Source organism: Panthera tigris, chromosome B2 (assembly GCF_018350195.1).
Source record: "Panthera tigris isolate Pti1 chromosome B2, P.tigris_Pti1_mat1.1, whole genome shotgun sequence".
NCBI lineage: Eukaryota > Metazoa > Chordata > Mammalia > Carnivora > Felidae > Panthera > Panthera tigris.
The window spans coordinates 120,215,342-120,231,367 of NC_056664.1; the positions used below are offsets into that span (position 1 = coordinate 120,215,342).

A 16,026-nucleotide genomic window follows, 5' to 3' on the forward strand; every position below is an offset into this window, starting at 1 on the left:
AGAGGCCGCCACAGCCCCCGGCTTAAGATTCTCTCGCTACCAAATTCAAAGGCAAGTGACGGTGGAAGAAGGCTTGCGGTAAGGCCTCTTTCTTTTTTTCATGGAGGGAACTTTCCAGAAGCACCCTGGAAGAGGATGGGTTTCAGAATACGCTAGCCCCGAAATGTGGTGCCTTGGCTTATTGAATGCTTTAAGCTGAAGGAGTTTGAGAAAATGGCAGAAGCAGGAGGGTCCCTCTGGCCTTCTCCCTGCCCTTTCCCCCTAAAGCAGGTGACACCCTTACATGGGAGGTGCCCTCCCCACACCCACAGGAAGGGAACAATCTTATCTCTGAAGACAGAGAGAGACCACGAAGGATCCGAACAAACAGGCCTTGCCCAGTCTCCCCAGTTCACAACACTTACCTCACACACCTTGACCTGTCATATGCTCCGTGGCTGTCCACGCTTCATCAAACAGAGCATAACAACACTCAGGTTTAACCATTTCTTACTCTTTAGTTCCCGAGGGCTCCCGTGTCATGTAGAACTCGCATTAAATTCACGTGGATACTTTTTCCCTCTTAATCTTCGTCAGTTTAATTTTCAGACCTAGCTGAAGACTTCCCGTCATGTCTCATTGGCCAGAAGCAGAGGAAGGTTCCCTGGTCAGACTTGGCTGCAAGGGAGCCTGAGATGCGAGTCTCTGAATATTTTAGCTCCCCAGATAGGAAAGGCAGAACATGAGAAGGGAGTTGGAACAGCTGTTGGGTTTTCAGTGTCTTACATACCTTATTCTAGCCACCCGGCTGCCGTCGAGAACTCCTCTTAGCGAGACCGGGGGGAGCACTTGGTGTGCAGAGCGACTGGCCAAATTTCTGATGCCTGGAAGTAATTTTTCTGGTGGGATGCCATTGGACGGAGGAAGGACTTGTATTGCTTCCATGTTTTGGTCCCCTGACTAGGAAGAAGAGATACCATTCTTGCATGATTTAAAGCAGTCTGGAAAACCAGTACGGGCAAAGCTACAACTTCTGGAAGGCACCATTCCAGTGGCTCATCCAGGCTTTGTCCCTTCTTAACACTGATCTCATGTTCCAGAACTCGGTGAGCCGCTGTCTTTCCTATCTGCCCAGAGTTGCTGAAATCTTGGAAACTGTAGCCCCTGAGAGAGAAAGAGAAGTAACGGCAACGGGATGCCTGGGAAGATCGGACCGTGCGGCAAAGCTTCGACCCTCTGCCAGAGTGGCCCCAGGGGTCTGTGGCGATGTCTTCCCTATATCTGGCTCCCGAAAATCCTCTCCATTAGGGATGTGCAGTGGGAGCTTGTGCAAAGCTAAAATGTTACTGCCTTTTATACATCAGGCCCGTGTTTGTACCTAACTTTGGGTTAAATGCTAACCCATTGATGAATATATCTGGCTTGTATGCTTTTGTGACTTTACATCTCTTTCCATGTTTTTATGGATATTTTCAACAGACAGTTAAGGGGGTGTGATCTGGAGAACAAACCAGCAGCCACGTCACCTGGAGACGTCTGAGGACTCCACCACGGAGATTCTCAGTGTGTGCGAGCGCGAGTGAGCTATGGACATGTGAGAATTCACAAAATCTTTAATTAGTGAACGTTGGAAAACATAGTAACACGTGTATCTGTACTCGAAGATTTCAAACGTATGCAGATGTGATGAAAAAGTTATAAAAAAGTTCAACTTCCGGTGATGGCACAGTAGCATTCCTTCAGTCTATATTTTCTTTTTTTTAAAAATTTTTAAATGTTTTTATTTATTTTTGAGACAGAGAGAGACAGAGCATGAGCAGGGGAGGGGCAGACACAGAATCAGAAGCAGGCTCCAGGCTCTGGGCTGTCAGCACAGAGCCCAACAGGGGGCTCGAACTCACAGACTGTGAGATCAGGACCTGAGCTGAAGTTAGAAGCTTAACCGACTGAGCCACCCAGGCACCCCCCGTCAGTCTATATTTTCTAATCAATAAATTTAAGATGGCAGAAACTATTATGTGAGGATCTAAAGTTGTTTAAGGAGTTGTTAAAGGGGTCTACATACTTGAAAATGACTGGGAATCATCTGTAGTGCATTTAAACATTTTAAATTGGGAAAATACAATGGGAAGAGAACAAATAATATTGTAAAGGCTGTGGATGTAAAGCTCTTAGGAAATGCACTTTGTTTACTAAAAATAAATACCTGCATGGCCACCTGGATGTTAAGGGAGAAGTGCATGGGGCAAGTTGATAATATACAAGTGGACTATGGGAAAGAGAGAGAGAGAGAGGAAAAAAAAAGGCCGAGATGTTTTATATAACATAAGGGAAGAATTTTGACCTGTGTGTGGATGTGTGTATGTGTGTATGACAGAGAGAGTTCAAGAAAGACTGGCGAAGAATGCCCAGAAATGGAAGAAATGGAAGAAAAATGGAGAAATGGAAGAAAAGGTCCAGACAGGTTATCAAGTTGTGGGGGAGAGGACAGGGATAAGGGAACAAAAGGGCCACAGGCCTACAGATTTTAGGAAAGTTGGTTTACAAGAAATTCCCTATGGTAGATTTGACAGGATAATTCTAAAAATGGGCTCACCAAACATTTATTTGGATGATAGCTGTCTGCAAATCGTAGTAATGATCCACAAAGAGCTTATATGAATGGGATTTGAGAATGTGAAGGAAAAAGGGGCCATGATCTGCACATGGATCAAAGCAAAGATAAGAGAAAAAGCCTAATTGTAGGAAGTGAAGGTTAAGAATCCAGTGGAGACAGGAAGTTGATCAGAAGAACAGCAAGGCTCCTCAGGTATTCTGTGTGTGCACAGCGAGGGCGGCAAGTAAGAAAACATGTGGACTTAGCCTCATGGGGGCTGGAACTGTGTTTATTTAAATATTAAAATAATGGGGGCGCCTGGGTGGCTCAGTCGGTTAAGCGTCCGACTTCGGCTCAGGTCACGATCTCACAGTCTGTGAGTTCGAGCCCCGCGTCGGGCTCTGGGCTGATGGCTCAGAGCCTGGAGCCTGCTTCCGATTCTGTGTCTCCCTCTCTCTCTGCCCCTCCCCCATTCATGCTCTGTCTCTCTCTGTCTCAAAAATAAATAAAAAACGTTAAAAAAATAAAAAAAATTTAAAAAAAATGAATATTAAAATAATGGTGGCCCCATGAAGCTGGAGGATTTTGACATGCAGATAAGGTTTTCTAGAACTCTCTAAGTCTGTCCCCACTACCATCATTTTCAGAAACTTGCTTGGTTTCTCTAAACTGATATGGTCTCTTCCTAAGAATGCTTCCTCTCATGGTACTTAGCACACAAAGGTCTTGTGATATGGTCCCCGCTTACATCTTCAGATTTCTTTGTCGTCCTCTGCCCTCCACCCTTCTTTGAACTCTGTGCTCTCGTCACACAGAAGTAGCTGGAGGTCCCTGAATGTGCCATTTTGTCTTCTCAAAATTTGTACGCAAGCTATTTTCTCTGCTGATAATGCTCTCCGTAAATGCACTGCCCTCAGTTATACCTTCTTGACTCAACTTCACTCTACTATCTTCCAGAATCCATCAAAACCTGGCTGAGCTGCCCCATGGGCATTAGTATGGCATTATATCCCCGGCCACCTCCTCCATCTTGGGTTTCCTGAACGCGTGTCTCTCTCCACCAGTTGGTAATATGTATCGGCATTGCATGGATGTCTCTTATTCACCCTGGACCCGGCTGTAGCACGTTTGCTAAACGATCATCTTATAATTATTTCGATTCTGGTAAAATCTACGGACATGGATAATGTCCTACATATTGCTTTTCACTCTGAAGCATCCAGCATGGAGTAAGTGCTCAATATGTACTGAATTCCCATGTTCTTTAGCTGAACAAATGCTCATTTACTCATTTAACAGCTCAGCATGTACTATGCGCCAGCACCACGTTGGGCACAGATGGTAACAGGCTCATCTGGATGAACAGTGCAGTCAGCAGGATGGTCTTTATGAGCACTGTGTTGAGAGATTTCCCAGGTTACATCTGGATTTGGTAGCTCAAGATGGTGGTACTTGTCCCACATGCACGTGATCCCCGATGGAAAAGGCATAGCTCCTACCTCTTACGGACAGTCTTTTCCAAGCCCACAGTGCTTGCAGTCCTCTCAGAGCTCTGACAAATGTACAAGAATGTGTATTTTATCCAGGAGCTTATAACCTTATAGCAAAAGACGCGTTGCATGGAAAATCAGGGAGCTAGCTAAAATCGAATGCAATAAAGTTCTGAAACGAGTTAAACAGGTACCCCAAATCAAAGATCAGATAACAGAACAGAGCAGGGAGTAGAGACATTGGTGCTGGATGGTATTACGGGTCAAGTGGGTAAAACCGTGGATTGGATCATAGGATACCGACACTCTGATATTATCCATGCTACCTGGAGTGAGTCCCTTTGGTTCTGTCTAGGAGGTACCCGGGCTTAAGGTGAAGGTACAGTCAGGAATCAGAGTGCCTGATTAGTTACCGGCTACATGTCCCTTAACCTTTCTGTTCCTCTGTGTCCTCATTCCTAACATAGAGATAATAATATTACCTACTTCATAAAGTTGTTATGAGAATTAATGAGGCAGAAGAATGTGTTGGGCATGGTAGTAAGCATTTGGTAAACGTTCGCTGTTGTTCTCTTGGCCTCAGTTTCCTTAACTGTGAACTGGGGGTAGTATTACCTCATTGCGTTATTGTAAAGATAAGAAGGAATAATAGTAATAGAAACATTTGACCCACAATAATCATTCAACAAAAATCTGTGTCGTCTGGACCAGTGGGGTAAAATCTCCATGACACGGAAATAAACCTTTGAAACAGTCTCTCTTACTGATAGCAAAGGAAGAAAAATGATACCTTGTTTCCAGGATAACAATTATGTCTTTTCATAAATTCTTGAATTCCTTTGTTTTTGGTAGTACCTCCATAATTGGGTTTACACCATGAAAAATTCTTCCCGTGAGTTTGCCTGGGGTTTCAACAATCTTGTTTCCCAATGGAATTGAAACATTTTATTAGCTTGGGAATGCTCTCTCACCACAAACTGATCTTAATCACAATTTATTTCTCTGTTCTTAAAAGTCTTGCTGGGGCACCTGGGTGGCTCAGTCAGTTAAGCCTCTAACTTCAGCTCGGGTCATGATCTCGCAGTTCGTGAGTTCGAGCCCCGCATCAGGCTGTCTGCTTTCAGCATGGAGACCACTTCAGATCTTGTCTCCCTCTCTCTTCTCCTCCCCCACCTGTCTCAAAAATAAATAAACATTAAAAAAAAAAGTCTTGCACCGCTGAGGCTGCGATGCCATTTCGGGCTGGTTTCTAAATTAACATTGCACATTTCTCCCAGCACCAACTTCCACAAAGTATGGAAGCAGGTGCATGTAGAACAAATTTTGGAGAAAATTATATGGACATAACCAACAGCCCCAGAGTCTGCCTAACTGTGCCAGGCAGACCTGAGTCATGAGTGTTCCGGAGAAACAATTACTTCCAAGGGGAGCACAATTTAACAGCTTAAAGGTGAATTACACTTGATTTACTCAAGGAAAAAAATACTCCTGTAAGTCAAACAAAGGACTGCATTTTTCTCCCTGATATTTTGGCAGAACAATATAAAGTAAGGGATTGTTCGAAAAGAATGAAACCTACTGAAATTAAAAGGATGTAATTAATTATTTTAGTTTTATTATTACTCCTATACCTCAATTGTATAGAAAAATTAGTATATCATTGAAGTATAGCCACTTAGCAAATGTATAAATGAGTGTGCTGTGTTGTGTGTGTGGGTTTTTTTTTTTGTTTTCATTTTTTAATTTTTAATTAATTAATTTTTAGGATCCTATGGGATTAGCAGTACTTCCTATAGGAAGTAAACGGTACCAATGAGCCAAAAGAAAACAAAATTAAATTTTGAAAAACATGTATGATTTTATGATTTACTGTAAAGGTTATATAGCTGACTCGAAGTTTCAGCTGGGAACTATCTGGGGTGATTTCAAGTCCTTTGCCTTTAACGGAGATTAGGTGCTTTCTGAGGGAAGACGGGATGAGAAATTATCCTTATTTGGTATTTGGTCAAACAGCCCCTTGAAATGAAGCCCATTCTAACCTCTCCCCCCTTTCTCACCGTATCTTGGTATCTTTTTACATGGCTTTTATTCTCTATTTTATTCAATAACTCATCTTCTTGGGGAAGACTGTGCTCGAGGAAACCATTGAACTAGGGAACCCAACTCTCCTCAATCTAAGAATCTTCTACAACGAGTTCTGGCTCACAGTCTGAGTCAGTAGGTGTTTTGCTGAGAAGCAGAAACTAATTGCACACTAACAGGGGGCGGGGGGCAACTGGGAGCTCTCAGAACTTTTTAAACCCTGAGGCTAATTATTACTTGGTTCCTACTACTGAGAAAACGCTACCTACAAAGCCAGATTCAACAACTATTATTGAACGAGAAGACAGTCCCACCTATCTATGGCAATTAAACATTGCATTTTCAAATTGGCTGACTCCCCTTGGATTTACACATTTAAATTGGAGTTTTCCTCGGGCAGCTACCGGGTGGGTTTATTTTGAGGTGTTTTTGGTTTTGTTTTCATTTGTTTGTCTGTCTGTTTTTTTTACCTGCGAACATAAGATTTAGCCCACCAAAAAGTACCCCCTTGAAAATTCACAAACAGTAGAAGTTAGGGACTACCACTAGGCCTGTTCCTGGGATCTCAGAGGCCTCAGCTCCTGCGAGCAATCTGACCAGACTATGGGTGATATTACAAATATTTCACAACGGGGATGGGGCACTGACCCATCAGAAGAGGCATTAGCTGTGAAACCAGCTCAGGCACAATGTGTCTGCTGACTGATTTCAGTCCTCTGGGTCAGTCACACCGCTTGAAGTCTTCATCCATGTCTGCCAGGCCCTGCCTCCTGCAGGCTCCCTCCAGTGCATGTCCGCAGCTGTGGTGGCAGCCAGGGGGTAGCCTGTGGAAGCAGCAACCTCTCTGCCCTCTCTAGGGCACAGCCATTTCAAAGGGAAACAAGAGCCCTGGCTGTGTGAGCCCAACGCTACCCGGAGTCTGTGGTGAAACAGCTTCCGCCATGTTGGTTCAGAGCCTTCTCTCTCCCTAGATCTCAGAGAAGCCATTTGCCTGGCCCTCACAGTCACAAGGAGCCTCAAACTGAGGCTTTTGATGTGATTTCCAAGTGAGGTTAAATGTACAGTCATAGAGATAAGCTGACCGAAGTGAAAAGGGAGATAATCATCTTTAAATCTGTTCTTATTTCCAGACAAAAGAGTCGACAGCCTCTCAGAGATTCACATGTCTATCAATCCTGCCATTTCCTTGGCAATATCAAGCTGTATAGAATATTTTTTTATTGTGATCAGTCATCAATGTGTTAAATGCCCGTGTTTTTAAAGCACAATAATCTGTGTCACAGGTTTTGCCACTTTTTAATGTAGGGAAAGCCTGGGAAAATGCTAATGGCTAAGGCCTGGGTCTTCCCAAAATGACTGGTTTGTTATTAGACTTGCCCTTTTCACAACCAAGGCTCTGTTAAGAGGTCGAGTTCATTGGCCTGACTTGCTCTTCCCTGGGGACAAGTTTCCTTCTAAAGTCTGCTCAACTCTCTTACAGGTAGACTCTTCATCGGGCTGCCCAAGGAAGCCTGAGAGAGCTGGGCCTGACTGAGTTCAAGGGGGCCTGGTTCAGGCTAACCCTGGGAACCCAAGACTCAGTAGGAGCATAGTAAAAATGCCCCACCCTCAAAATCATCGTCTGCATAACCAGAGTAGTGACAGACCTGTGGTTTGCTAATGTGGTCCCACCCAGGACCCGGCTCAGGACTACAGGAGATGGGAAGGGATCAGGGAGCAGCCTGCCTCAGGCTCTTCCTTTTCTTCACCCCCCTTTCCACTAAAGAGGTGCCATGATTACCTCTCTTACATACTGAGCACCTATTCAGCTTTTCCTTTGTCGAAAGGAGTTTCACGGCTTTAAAGAAGTTTGAAAACAATTGCCTTTGGATACTCATCTGATTAGCCCAAGTGTACATTTCTTAAATCTCAGCCTGCGGCACCTTGGATTTAGAAGGGTCTCAGGGGGAACGAAGCCCAGCCCCTTCAACTGGGCCAGTGAGTCCAGCCAGTTATACTGATCTGGGTTCCAGTGCATCGGGCAGCCGGGGCTCCATTGCTTGAGAACTTGCACTCATACAGTGAATATTGTTCTTGGTCTCTGATCCTTTGGGCAGGTGCTGGTGGGGTAAAAAGGGCCTCAAGAAAACTCCTCTTAACCTGATCTGAAACATGAAATTGGAGGGGCGCCTGGCTGGCTCAGTCGGTTAAGCGTCCGACTTCGGCTCAGGTCATGATCTCACAGCTTGTGAGCTCGAGTCCCGCATCGGGCTCTGGGCTGACAGATCGGAGCCTGGCACCTGCTTCAGATTCTGTGTCTCCCTCTCTCTCTGCTTCCCCACTCATGCTCTGTCTCTCTCTCTCTCCCCTTCAAAAACAAATAAACATTAAAAAAAAAAAAAGAGACATGAAATTGGAAGAGTCTGGAAGACCCATCTGCTGAGGCAGAGGAACAGGCATCCAGCCCCCCAGGCCAGAGACCTCAGGGTGAGTTTTGCACCAGCCCTGCGAGAACCTGGGCCAACCACACATCTTCTCTCACTTGTGTGAGATGTTGTAGCACTGTGCTTTTCTAATATCACCCACACAGCGGTCGGGTATAGGCACCAGGATTATGAATTGAGCTTAACGCTGCCTATAAGGTCGGTTATAACATGCCCGTGAATACTAAAAAAAAAATTACTAAAAACATACACGCTTTATGTCGTAACTGATTGAAAATGGACTTAAGTTCGTTAGCTTGTAGTCACTGGAACAAAGAATTCTTTCCAGTTTCAGAGGAGGTTCCCCGGGCGAGATCTGCCAACACTTTTATTGGGCGTAAGAGCGTTAGGAGGCGCTAACATGGAGTCTGGAAATTTTTGTGTGGATTTGTTTCTCAGTATCTCACATGATCTAATTACTTTGTCCTGGGTTGTATGACTCATTCGTCTTTGTGCTTTAATTTCCCCATCTAGGAATACAGAAAAACTTGTATCTTCAAATGCAGGACTAGGATGGTAATTATTGAGCATACGTAAATACTCTGGATTTCCTGGATGAAACTATGGGAATGTACAAAGCGGTCAAAAGAACGATTCGACACACATCATTTCATTAAAACCTCAGCATTTTCATAAGACAGACTACAGTATAATCCCAAATCGTACAGCGAGCCTGCACTATGCCTTCCGTAGGTACAAGTCCATACACATAATTGCCTTGGATACCACGACACGTCTGAGACAACTTATGAAAATTTGTACTAATAATCCTAAAATGTTTGTATCCATCTAAATATAAACTCTAGCACAAATCAAAGCTTTATTCATTTAGGATTTGGGGGAGACGTTTAGGCTTCCTTTCTTTTCTACGTAATAAAGGTTCATTTACAATTAAGTTAAAAAATAATTTACCGTGTTTATTCATTTTATCATTTCTTTGGAACACGGTTGCATTGTCAGTTGAATCTTGTGCCTTTCCAAACACTAACACCTGTGACCTTCCTTCAGGATGACCGTGACCTTGCGCAATTTAACCTATTAAGAGTACATGGTGCTTTCAAAGCCATATCAGAATTAAATAGTCCATATTTTTCATTGTTGCCGTGGAGGCCCCTTCAGGACAAAGTTTCTTTTCATCCTCTTTGTGACGTTCCCACGGGCTATTTAGCGAACCCTTTTGTTGACATGGCCACCTGAGCAAGCTCGGCGGTTCAGTATTTTCAGGAACTCGGAGAGAACATTGCAACTCTTTCCTTTACCCTCAAATACAAGTTTCCCTGGCCTGCTTGGAGACGTAGGAGCCAGAGAGCACCCTTGGAGAAAGGGGTAGTTCTGCTTAAGCGAGGGAGAGGCCGTCCTGAAGGATGACCTCAGGTACTCATTCTTGACCAGAAGTGGGGAAGTAGGAGGACGCTGAAGGGGGAAAGGGCAGGGAAGAATGACAGCCTCTCATTGTGGAAGAGCCAATCCATGCCTCCGTCAGAGGGGTCGTGGATTCAAGTCCAAGATCAGACAGACCCACGAGACAAACGTGGTTTGATAGATCCACTGCAAGGTGAGAGGCACATGCCTTTTGAATCAGTTAGTGTTCTGGATTGTTCATGAAAATTGGCCATTTTCACATTGGCCATTCCAATAAATGGCCTGGGAATCTATGGTAGGCATGGTGAAGGGGCACAGAGCTGAGGAAAGCTTCAGAGAGACAATTATCTGTGTTCGATTTAATTTCCTATTACGATTAGTTTCCATTCCTTTGGGAACCAACTAACAGAGTAGGAAAGGCTAGCCAAGAGCTTGCAGTGCGTTCGTGGGAACTGTAAATGTGGAAGTGAAGGAAAGCATTTGCTGTAGCAAAGACAACTGGAATGAATTAAAACTTTTCCCAGTTTCGCCTCCAGAAGGAAAAAGGATTCAAGGACCCTCAGTTTGAAAGGCCAGTTTGACAGTTAGGCAGGAGCAAACGGAGCACAGGTTTGAGGCTTCCCTAAGGCTCAAATGCTCAAATGCATTACCAACTAGACGCTGGGAAGTTAAAAAAGAAAGTTGGTGTTCATTGATTACGTAACTAACAATTTTCCAGAGCCTGCTTAAAATACTGACTTAAAACATGGTGGTTCTCCATGTTCCCTCCTTACAGATTGCCCATTTGTGGCAATCAATGAAAAAGTGTGTGTGCGCGCGCGGGTGTGTGTGTGTGTGTGTATTTACACTTGTGACTCCTTTGCCAGTCACTCTTCCCCAAATGAAAAAGAGTTACACATTATGTCAACACAGTCCACGGACCCATCGTGCCAGCAGTGGGACTTCAATCTCCACGTTACAGCTCCTTGCCTCTCTTCCTCCCACCGGATCCCGTTCCCTTCTCTCCACGCACCGTGCACGCTCACGTGTACACACACACACACACGCGCGCGCGCACACACACACACACACACACACACGCGAGCGAGACCCGAGCACAGCTTGCTCCTCCAGCCGGTCGGCGCCTCACTTTACCTCTGGCCCCGGGAGGATGCCGGCTGCCGCTGGCCGCGCCGCTGCCGTCCGTCTCGGCCGCTCTCCCCTTCGGGTTCAGCAGAGCGGGGCCCTCTCTGTTTTCAACAGGTACCATGGTCGCGGAGAAGTTACAGCCGCTCCCGCGGCCCCGAACCACCCCGGCTGCCCCCCGTGACAGCGGCGGTCACTGTCCCCATGGTAGCATGCTTAAAGAAGGGTGGGAAAAAAAAAAACTTCGGGCAAAGCCAATGTGATTTGTAACCAACTTTGTTTCTATTTCCGAAGGCTTTGCCCTTTTCGGTGACACAGGCTGTTGCTATTTGCAAGCAGCCTATCAGAGGCAGTGGGAGGGCCGTGTCTCCGAGGATTGTTTTTGCCTTCAGATGCGGAGTTGGAAGCAAGGGGTTAAAAGGCCGGGCGCTCAGAGTTTGGCCGCAAGCTGGGGTGGGGGGTGGGGGGAGCTCTTGTATGCCCCGCACCTTTGAAAAGAGGCAGAGAAGAGAAACCTGCAGATTTAAAGGGAAGCTGAGAGGGACGGCCCAGAATGTTCACAGATGGTATCACTTAATCTTGCAGAGAGGGGGACAATTTATGCAAAGACATACCAGAAGGAAAAGTGTGGCAGTTTTTCAGCAAGGCTGTTACTCCAAGAGTCGTGATACTCACCATTTAAACAAAGCATAAGACAGCTTTGCTGTTTCGGCCTGATTTTGCTCTAGGTGAGTGTGGTATGCACTCTTCCTCCACAAGGCCCGTCAGACAGATCCAGGCCCGAGACCAAGCGTGCATGAACTCATACTGCATAGATTCTTTCGACTTTTTACACCCTGGGATGATCGCAAAGTAATCCAGTTTATTTATGCATAGTTGTCTTTATGAGAGGAACCAACCCCCCCCCCCCAACCCCAATCTTCGTCAGGTTGTGTGATTGCCTGCTTGTGGGAGGAGGGTGTTTCCAATTCAGAGACGTCAGACCGATGACCCATTGTGTGAGTGTGGTGGCCATAGACTCGGAAACAAGACCAGGGAGTGAGAAGAAGATTTTGCCCCCCGATTGGTGAATATGATTTAGATAAAAAGGTCTTACAGAGTTGTGATATTTTACCTTCGGCTGTATGTTTCAGCAAGTCGTGTTTCGCGAAAAATCTTAGGAAATTGGGATCGTTTTAGAAAATCATTAGGCGTGAAAACGAAAATTTACGGAGCACTTATTATGTGCCAGCAATTGTGCCGAGGGTATTAACTCAGATGATTCTTTTCTTTGGAGATGATTCTTTTGAGAAACGACAACAGCAACAACAACAACTTGTGAGGCAGGTACCCGTGTTACAGAAGAGGCAATGGACGCTGAGAAAGTTGCCTCAAGTGTCACAGCTGCTTTAGTGGTGGGGCTGAGACTGCAAAGCCAGGCAGCCTAATGTACTCCTACATCCTAATTTCCCAGCCTTTCCTTCTCTGACTTTCTTGGCTTCCTTCCCTCATCAGCCTTTCTTGATTTTAGGAAGAGGCCGTGAAACATGCCCTTTTGACCTAGTCACTTCCCTGGACGGAGAGGCCGATCTGTGCTGTCGGCAGAAGCTGAACCACTCTGGACTCACTTTTGACGCCTCGGCTGGATCATAACACAACTGTGAAGTAACTTATCATGTGTATCTTTCCTTCGCTCATCACCAGATCGCTTTATATTTGTCTTATCTGTCCAGGAATCACATAGCGAATGGAAACAAACCTGTAGGAACTCGACTAGTATTTACCGTGCACCTGTCATATGTGTGCTGACCCTGCTGAAGCTCTCCAGATATCGCCCAGCCCCCTCCTGGTTCAGAGGTGAATATACCCCCGGATCAGCTTGTCCCCACCGAAGAATGCGTAGCGCGATGATGCTTTAGTTTTAATTTGTTCCCAGAAGGTGTTATGATGGTAAGAGCTGTACTTTTTATCTGCGACACACATACATCTCTCATCGGCTCTCCATATTCTCTTTGCTTCTACCTTTAAAAAAATTTTTTTTAATGTTTATTTATTTTTGAGAAAGAGAGAGAGACGCAGCATGAATGGGAGAGGAGCAGAGAGCGAGGGAGACACAGAGTCCGAAGCAAGCTCCAGGCTCCAAGCTGTCAGCACAGAGCCCGAGGCGGGGCTCAAACTCACCAGCTGTGAGATCATGACCTGAGCCAAAGTCAGATACTTGACCGACTGAGCCGCCACCCGCGTGCCCTTGCTTCTCCCTTTTCTGCTCAGAACCAGTGACCTCAATTGGCGGGGAGTGGTGGAGGGGAGGACATATTCTTGCACTTGGTCAATCGCGTAATCGCCTTGTTTAATGATCCCGGGGCCCTGCGTCTCCTCCAGCGGCTTGTGGGCATCATGAAAGTGTCAGGGTGTTTGCTGTAGTCTTTGATCAGAGAGAAGACAAACTTAATTCTAGAATTCTTGAAGTCTGGTTAAAAGCAATTCTCACTTTACTTTCTATGGTCTAACTCTACTGGAATTCCTAAGGCATAATCCAACAAGAAACCAAAAGGAATGAGCAAACAATGTGACTGACTACCTCGCCTCCTGGTAGAACTAATTCTGTTCCTCATTCCGTTGTTGCCCTGATGTGAGCCGTGGCTATCCCGGTCTGTCCTGTGCTCGCCTTACTCTCTTAACTCCGAGCAAAGGGAGGAGATTCCTTTCACCTGGGCTACAGGGGAATATTCTTCTGCCTAAGTTTCCTGAAGTAACCTGTATTTCTTCATCATAGTTTGCACATTTATAATTTATAATGTATTTCTTGGTGTAGATTGATCAACTTTGCCTTTTCTGCTAGATAGCAAGCTCTACGAGAGTATGGAGCATGTTTCGTTCATTATGGTCCAAGTGAATATTCAGTAAATATTTGCTGGCTAGCAGGCTGATCCCTGTAAATGCAACCGATGCTAGCACTGTTCGAATGCAAAGTCCGAGAGAACACGTACCTACGTCTGGGTGTGCCCTCGTCCATCTCTGTCCCCCCAGGTCCTGGCACAATACCAGCCATGCTGTATAAATCCTTGATCATATCTGAATATCGTATATCTGAAATAAGCGAGTGCTCACAAATGAAGCTTTTAGTGAGCTGAAGACCTGTTTAGTTTTTATGTATCAAAACCCATTTGATGATTGCCTGTAACACTCTGGCCTTCCTCTCTCATTTCCGTTAATATCTTTGGAGCAAGTATCACCATCGGCTTTCTGTCCCTCTTCCATGGAGTTTGAGCCACTGCTATCCTTAAAAGCTGTTCCCCACCCCCAAGAAATAGATCTTAGCAGACAGCACACAGTTTGTTCCTTATAACCCCAATAATTATGCCACACACCGTTTTAGACCCCCTGCTTGTAGATCATGCTGTGGAATCCTAAAAGACATATCATGGCTGATAAATTGGCAAGATAGGTAAGAGGGGACCAGAGACAAGGCCGGAAGCATTGCCAGGCGCATGAATGTCTACTATATTCCAGGCCTATTTTTGTGGCGAGTTTTTTTTTTTTTTTTTTAACATCACAACTTTGTGAAGTAAATACTATGACCCCCATTTGCAGAAATTGAACTTGAGAAGTTTATGAGCATGCCCAAGATCAAAAAGTACTTTGCAATGTTTTATCATGAAAATTTGCAACAACACAGGAAAACCTAGATTCTATAGTCAACATTTTACAACATGCTTACTCTTTGACTTGTATGTCCACCCCTCTGTCCATCCATTGATCCATCCTAGTTTTCATGAATTTCTTTTTTTTAAATGTTTGTTTTTGAGACGGAGCGAGCCTGTGCATGCTCGCACAAGCAGGAGAGGGGCAGAGAGAGAGAGAGAGAGGGAAACAGAGGATCCAAAGCAGGTTCAGAGCTGACAGCAGAGAGACTGATGTAGGGCTCAAACTTGCGAATCTCGAGATCACGACCTGAGCCCAAGTCGGATGCTTAACCGACTGAGCCACCCAGGCGCCCCAGTATTTATGAATTTCAAAGTGAGTTGAAATACTTTGGGATGTGTATCATTCCCTAGAGTTCAATATTTATTTGTTTTAGTTCTTTTTTTTTCCCCTTTGAGACATTTTACATACAACAAAGTGGACAGATCCTAAGGGTACCATGACATGATTTCATGTGCACAGTCCAAAGCTCTGTAAGTTACAGAACATGCCCATCATCCCAGAAAGTTCTTTGTTGTCTCTTCTGAGTAAATTCCCATTTCAGCCTCTGGAAACAACCAGTGCTGTGGGTTTTTCTCACATGGGTTACCTTTGCTGGTTCTGGCTCTTCATGCCATGGACTCATAAAGTATGTACTCTCGTAGAAGGCTTGTTTCACTGAGCGGAATTTTGAGATTCACCCATGTTTTTATGTGTATTCTGTTCATTCTGTTCATTTTATGTGTATTATGTTCATTCTGTTATTGCTGAATAGGATTCCATGGGTGACGATGACACGGTTTATTTATCCATTTTCCTACTGATGTGTACCTGGACTGTTTCCAGTTTGAGCTGTTATAAATAAAGCTGTTATGAACATTCTTGTACAGGTCTTTTTGTGGAACATAAAATTTCAAAGCACAGCGGTCCAAGTCCATTTGATTCCAAAACCCACATGTTTTCCACTACACCCCGTTGCTTCTCCCCAGTGTATCCTACGGCACTGTGTTTATGTGCGATGTACCTCTGGAGTTTTTTAATCCTAAAATGGTTCATCACAGTGTAAGCACAAATGGGGAAATACGATCTTTAGAAAAAAATTACCCAGATACAAAGTCAGCTCTTCCTTAGCCCCGGTCCGATCAACTACTCAGCTTGGTACGATTTTTTGGAAAGATAGTTATTATATTACCTGTTTATACTACCTAAATAACTTCTTTCTCTTAAAAGTTTTCAATATAACTTTGTTTCTTATATGTAGAATCTT

At 44.8% G+C, this 16,026-nt stretch overlaps 1 protein-coding gene across 1 annotated transcript in view; it reads right to left on the reverse strand.

The window, feature by feature from the left end:
* The window catches only part of SLC2A12 (solute carrier family 2 member 12), a 58,312-nt gene extending 46,964 nt beyond the window's left edge, over window positions 1-11,348 (reverse strand). The window contains exon 1 of the mRNA XM_042987178.1: window positions 11,106-11,348. Within this exon, the coding sequence (XP_042843112.1) occupies window positions 11,106-11,220 (115 nt within the window). The 5' untranslated portion in view covers window positions 11,221-11,348. The remainder of the gene's footprint in view (window positions 1-11,105) is intronic.
* Between the last annotated feature and the right edge of the window lie 4,678 nt (window positions 11,349-16,026).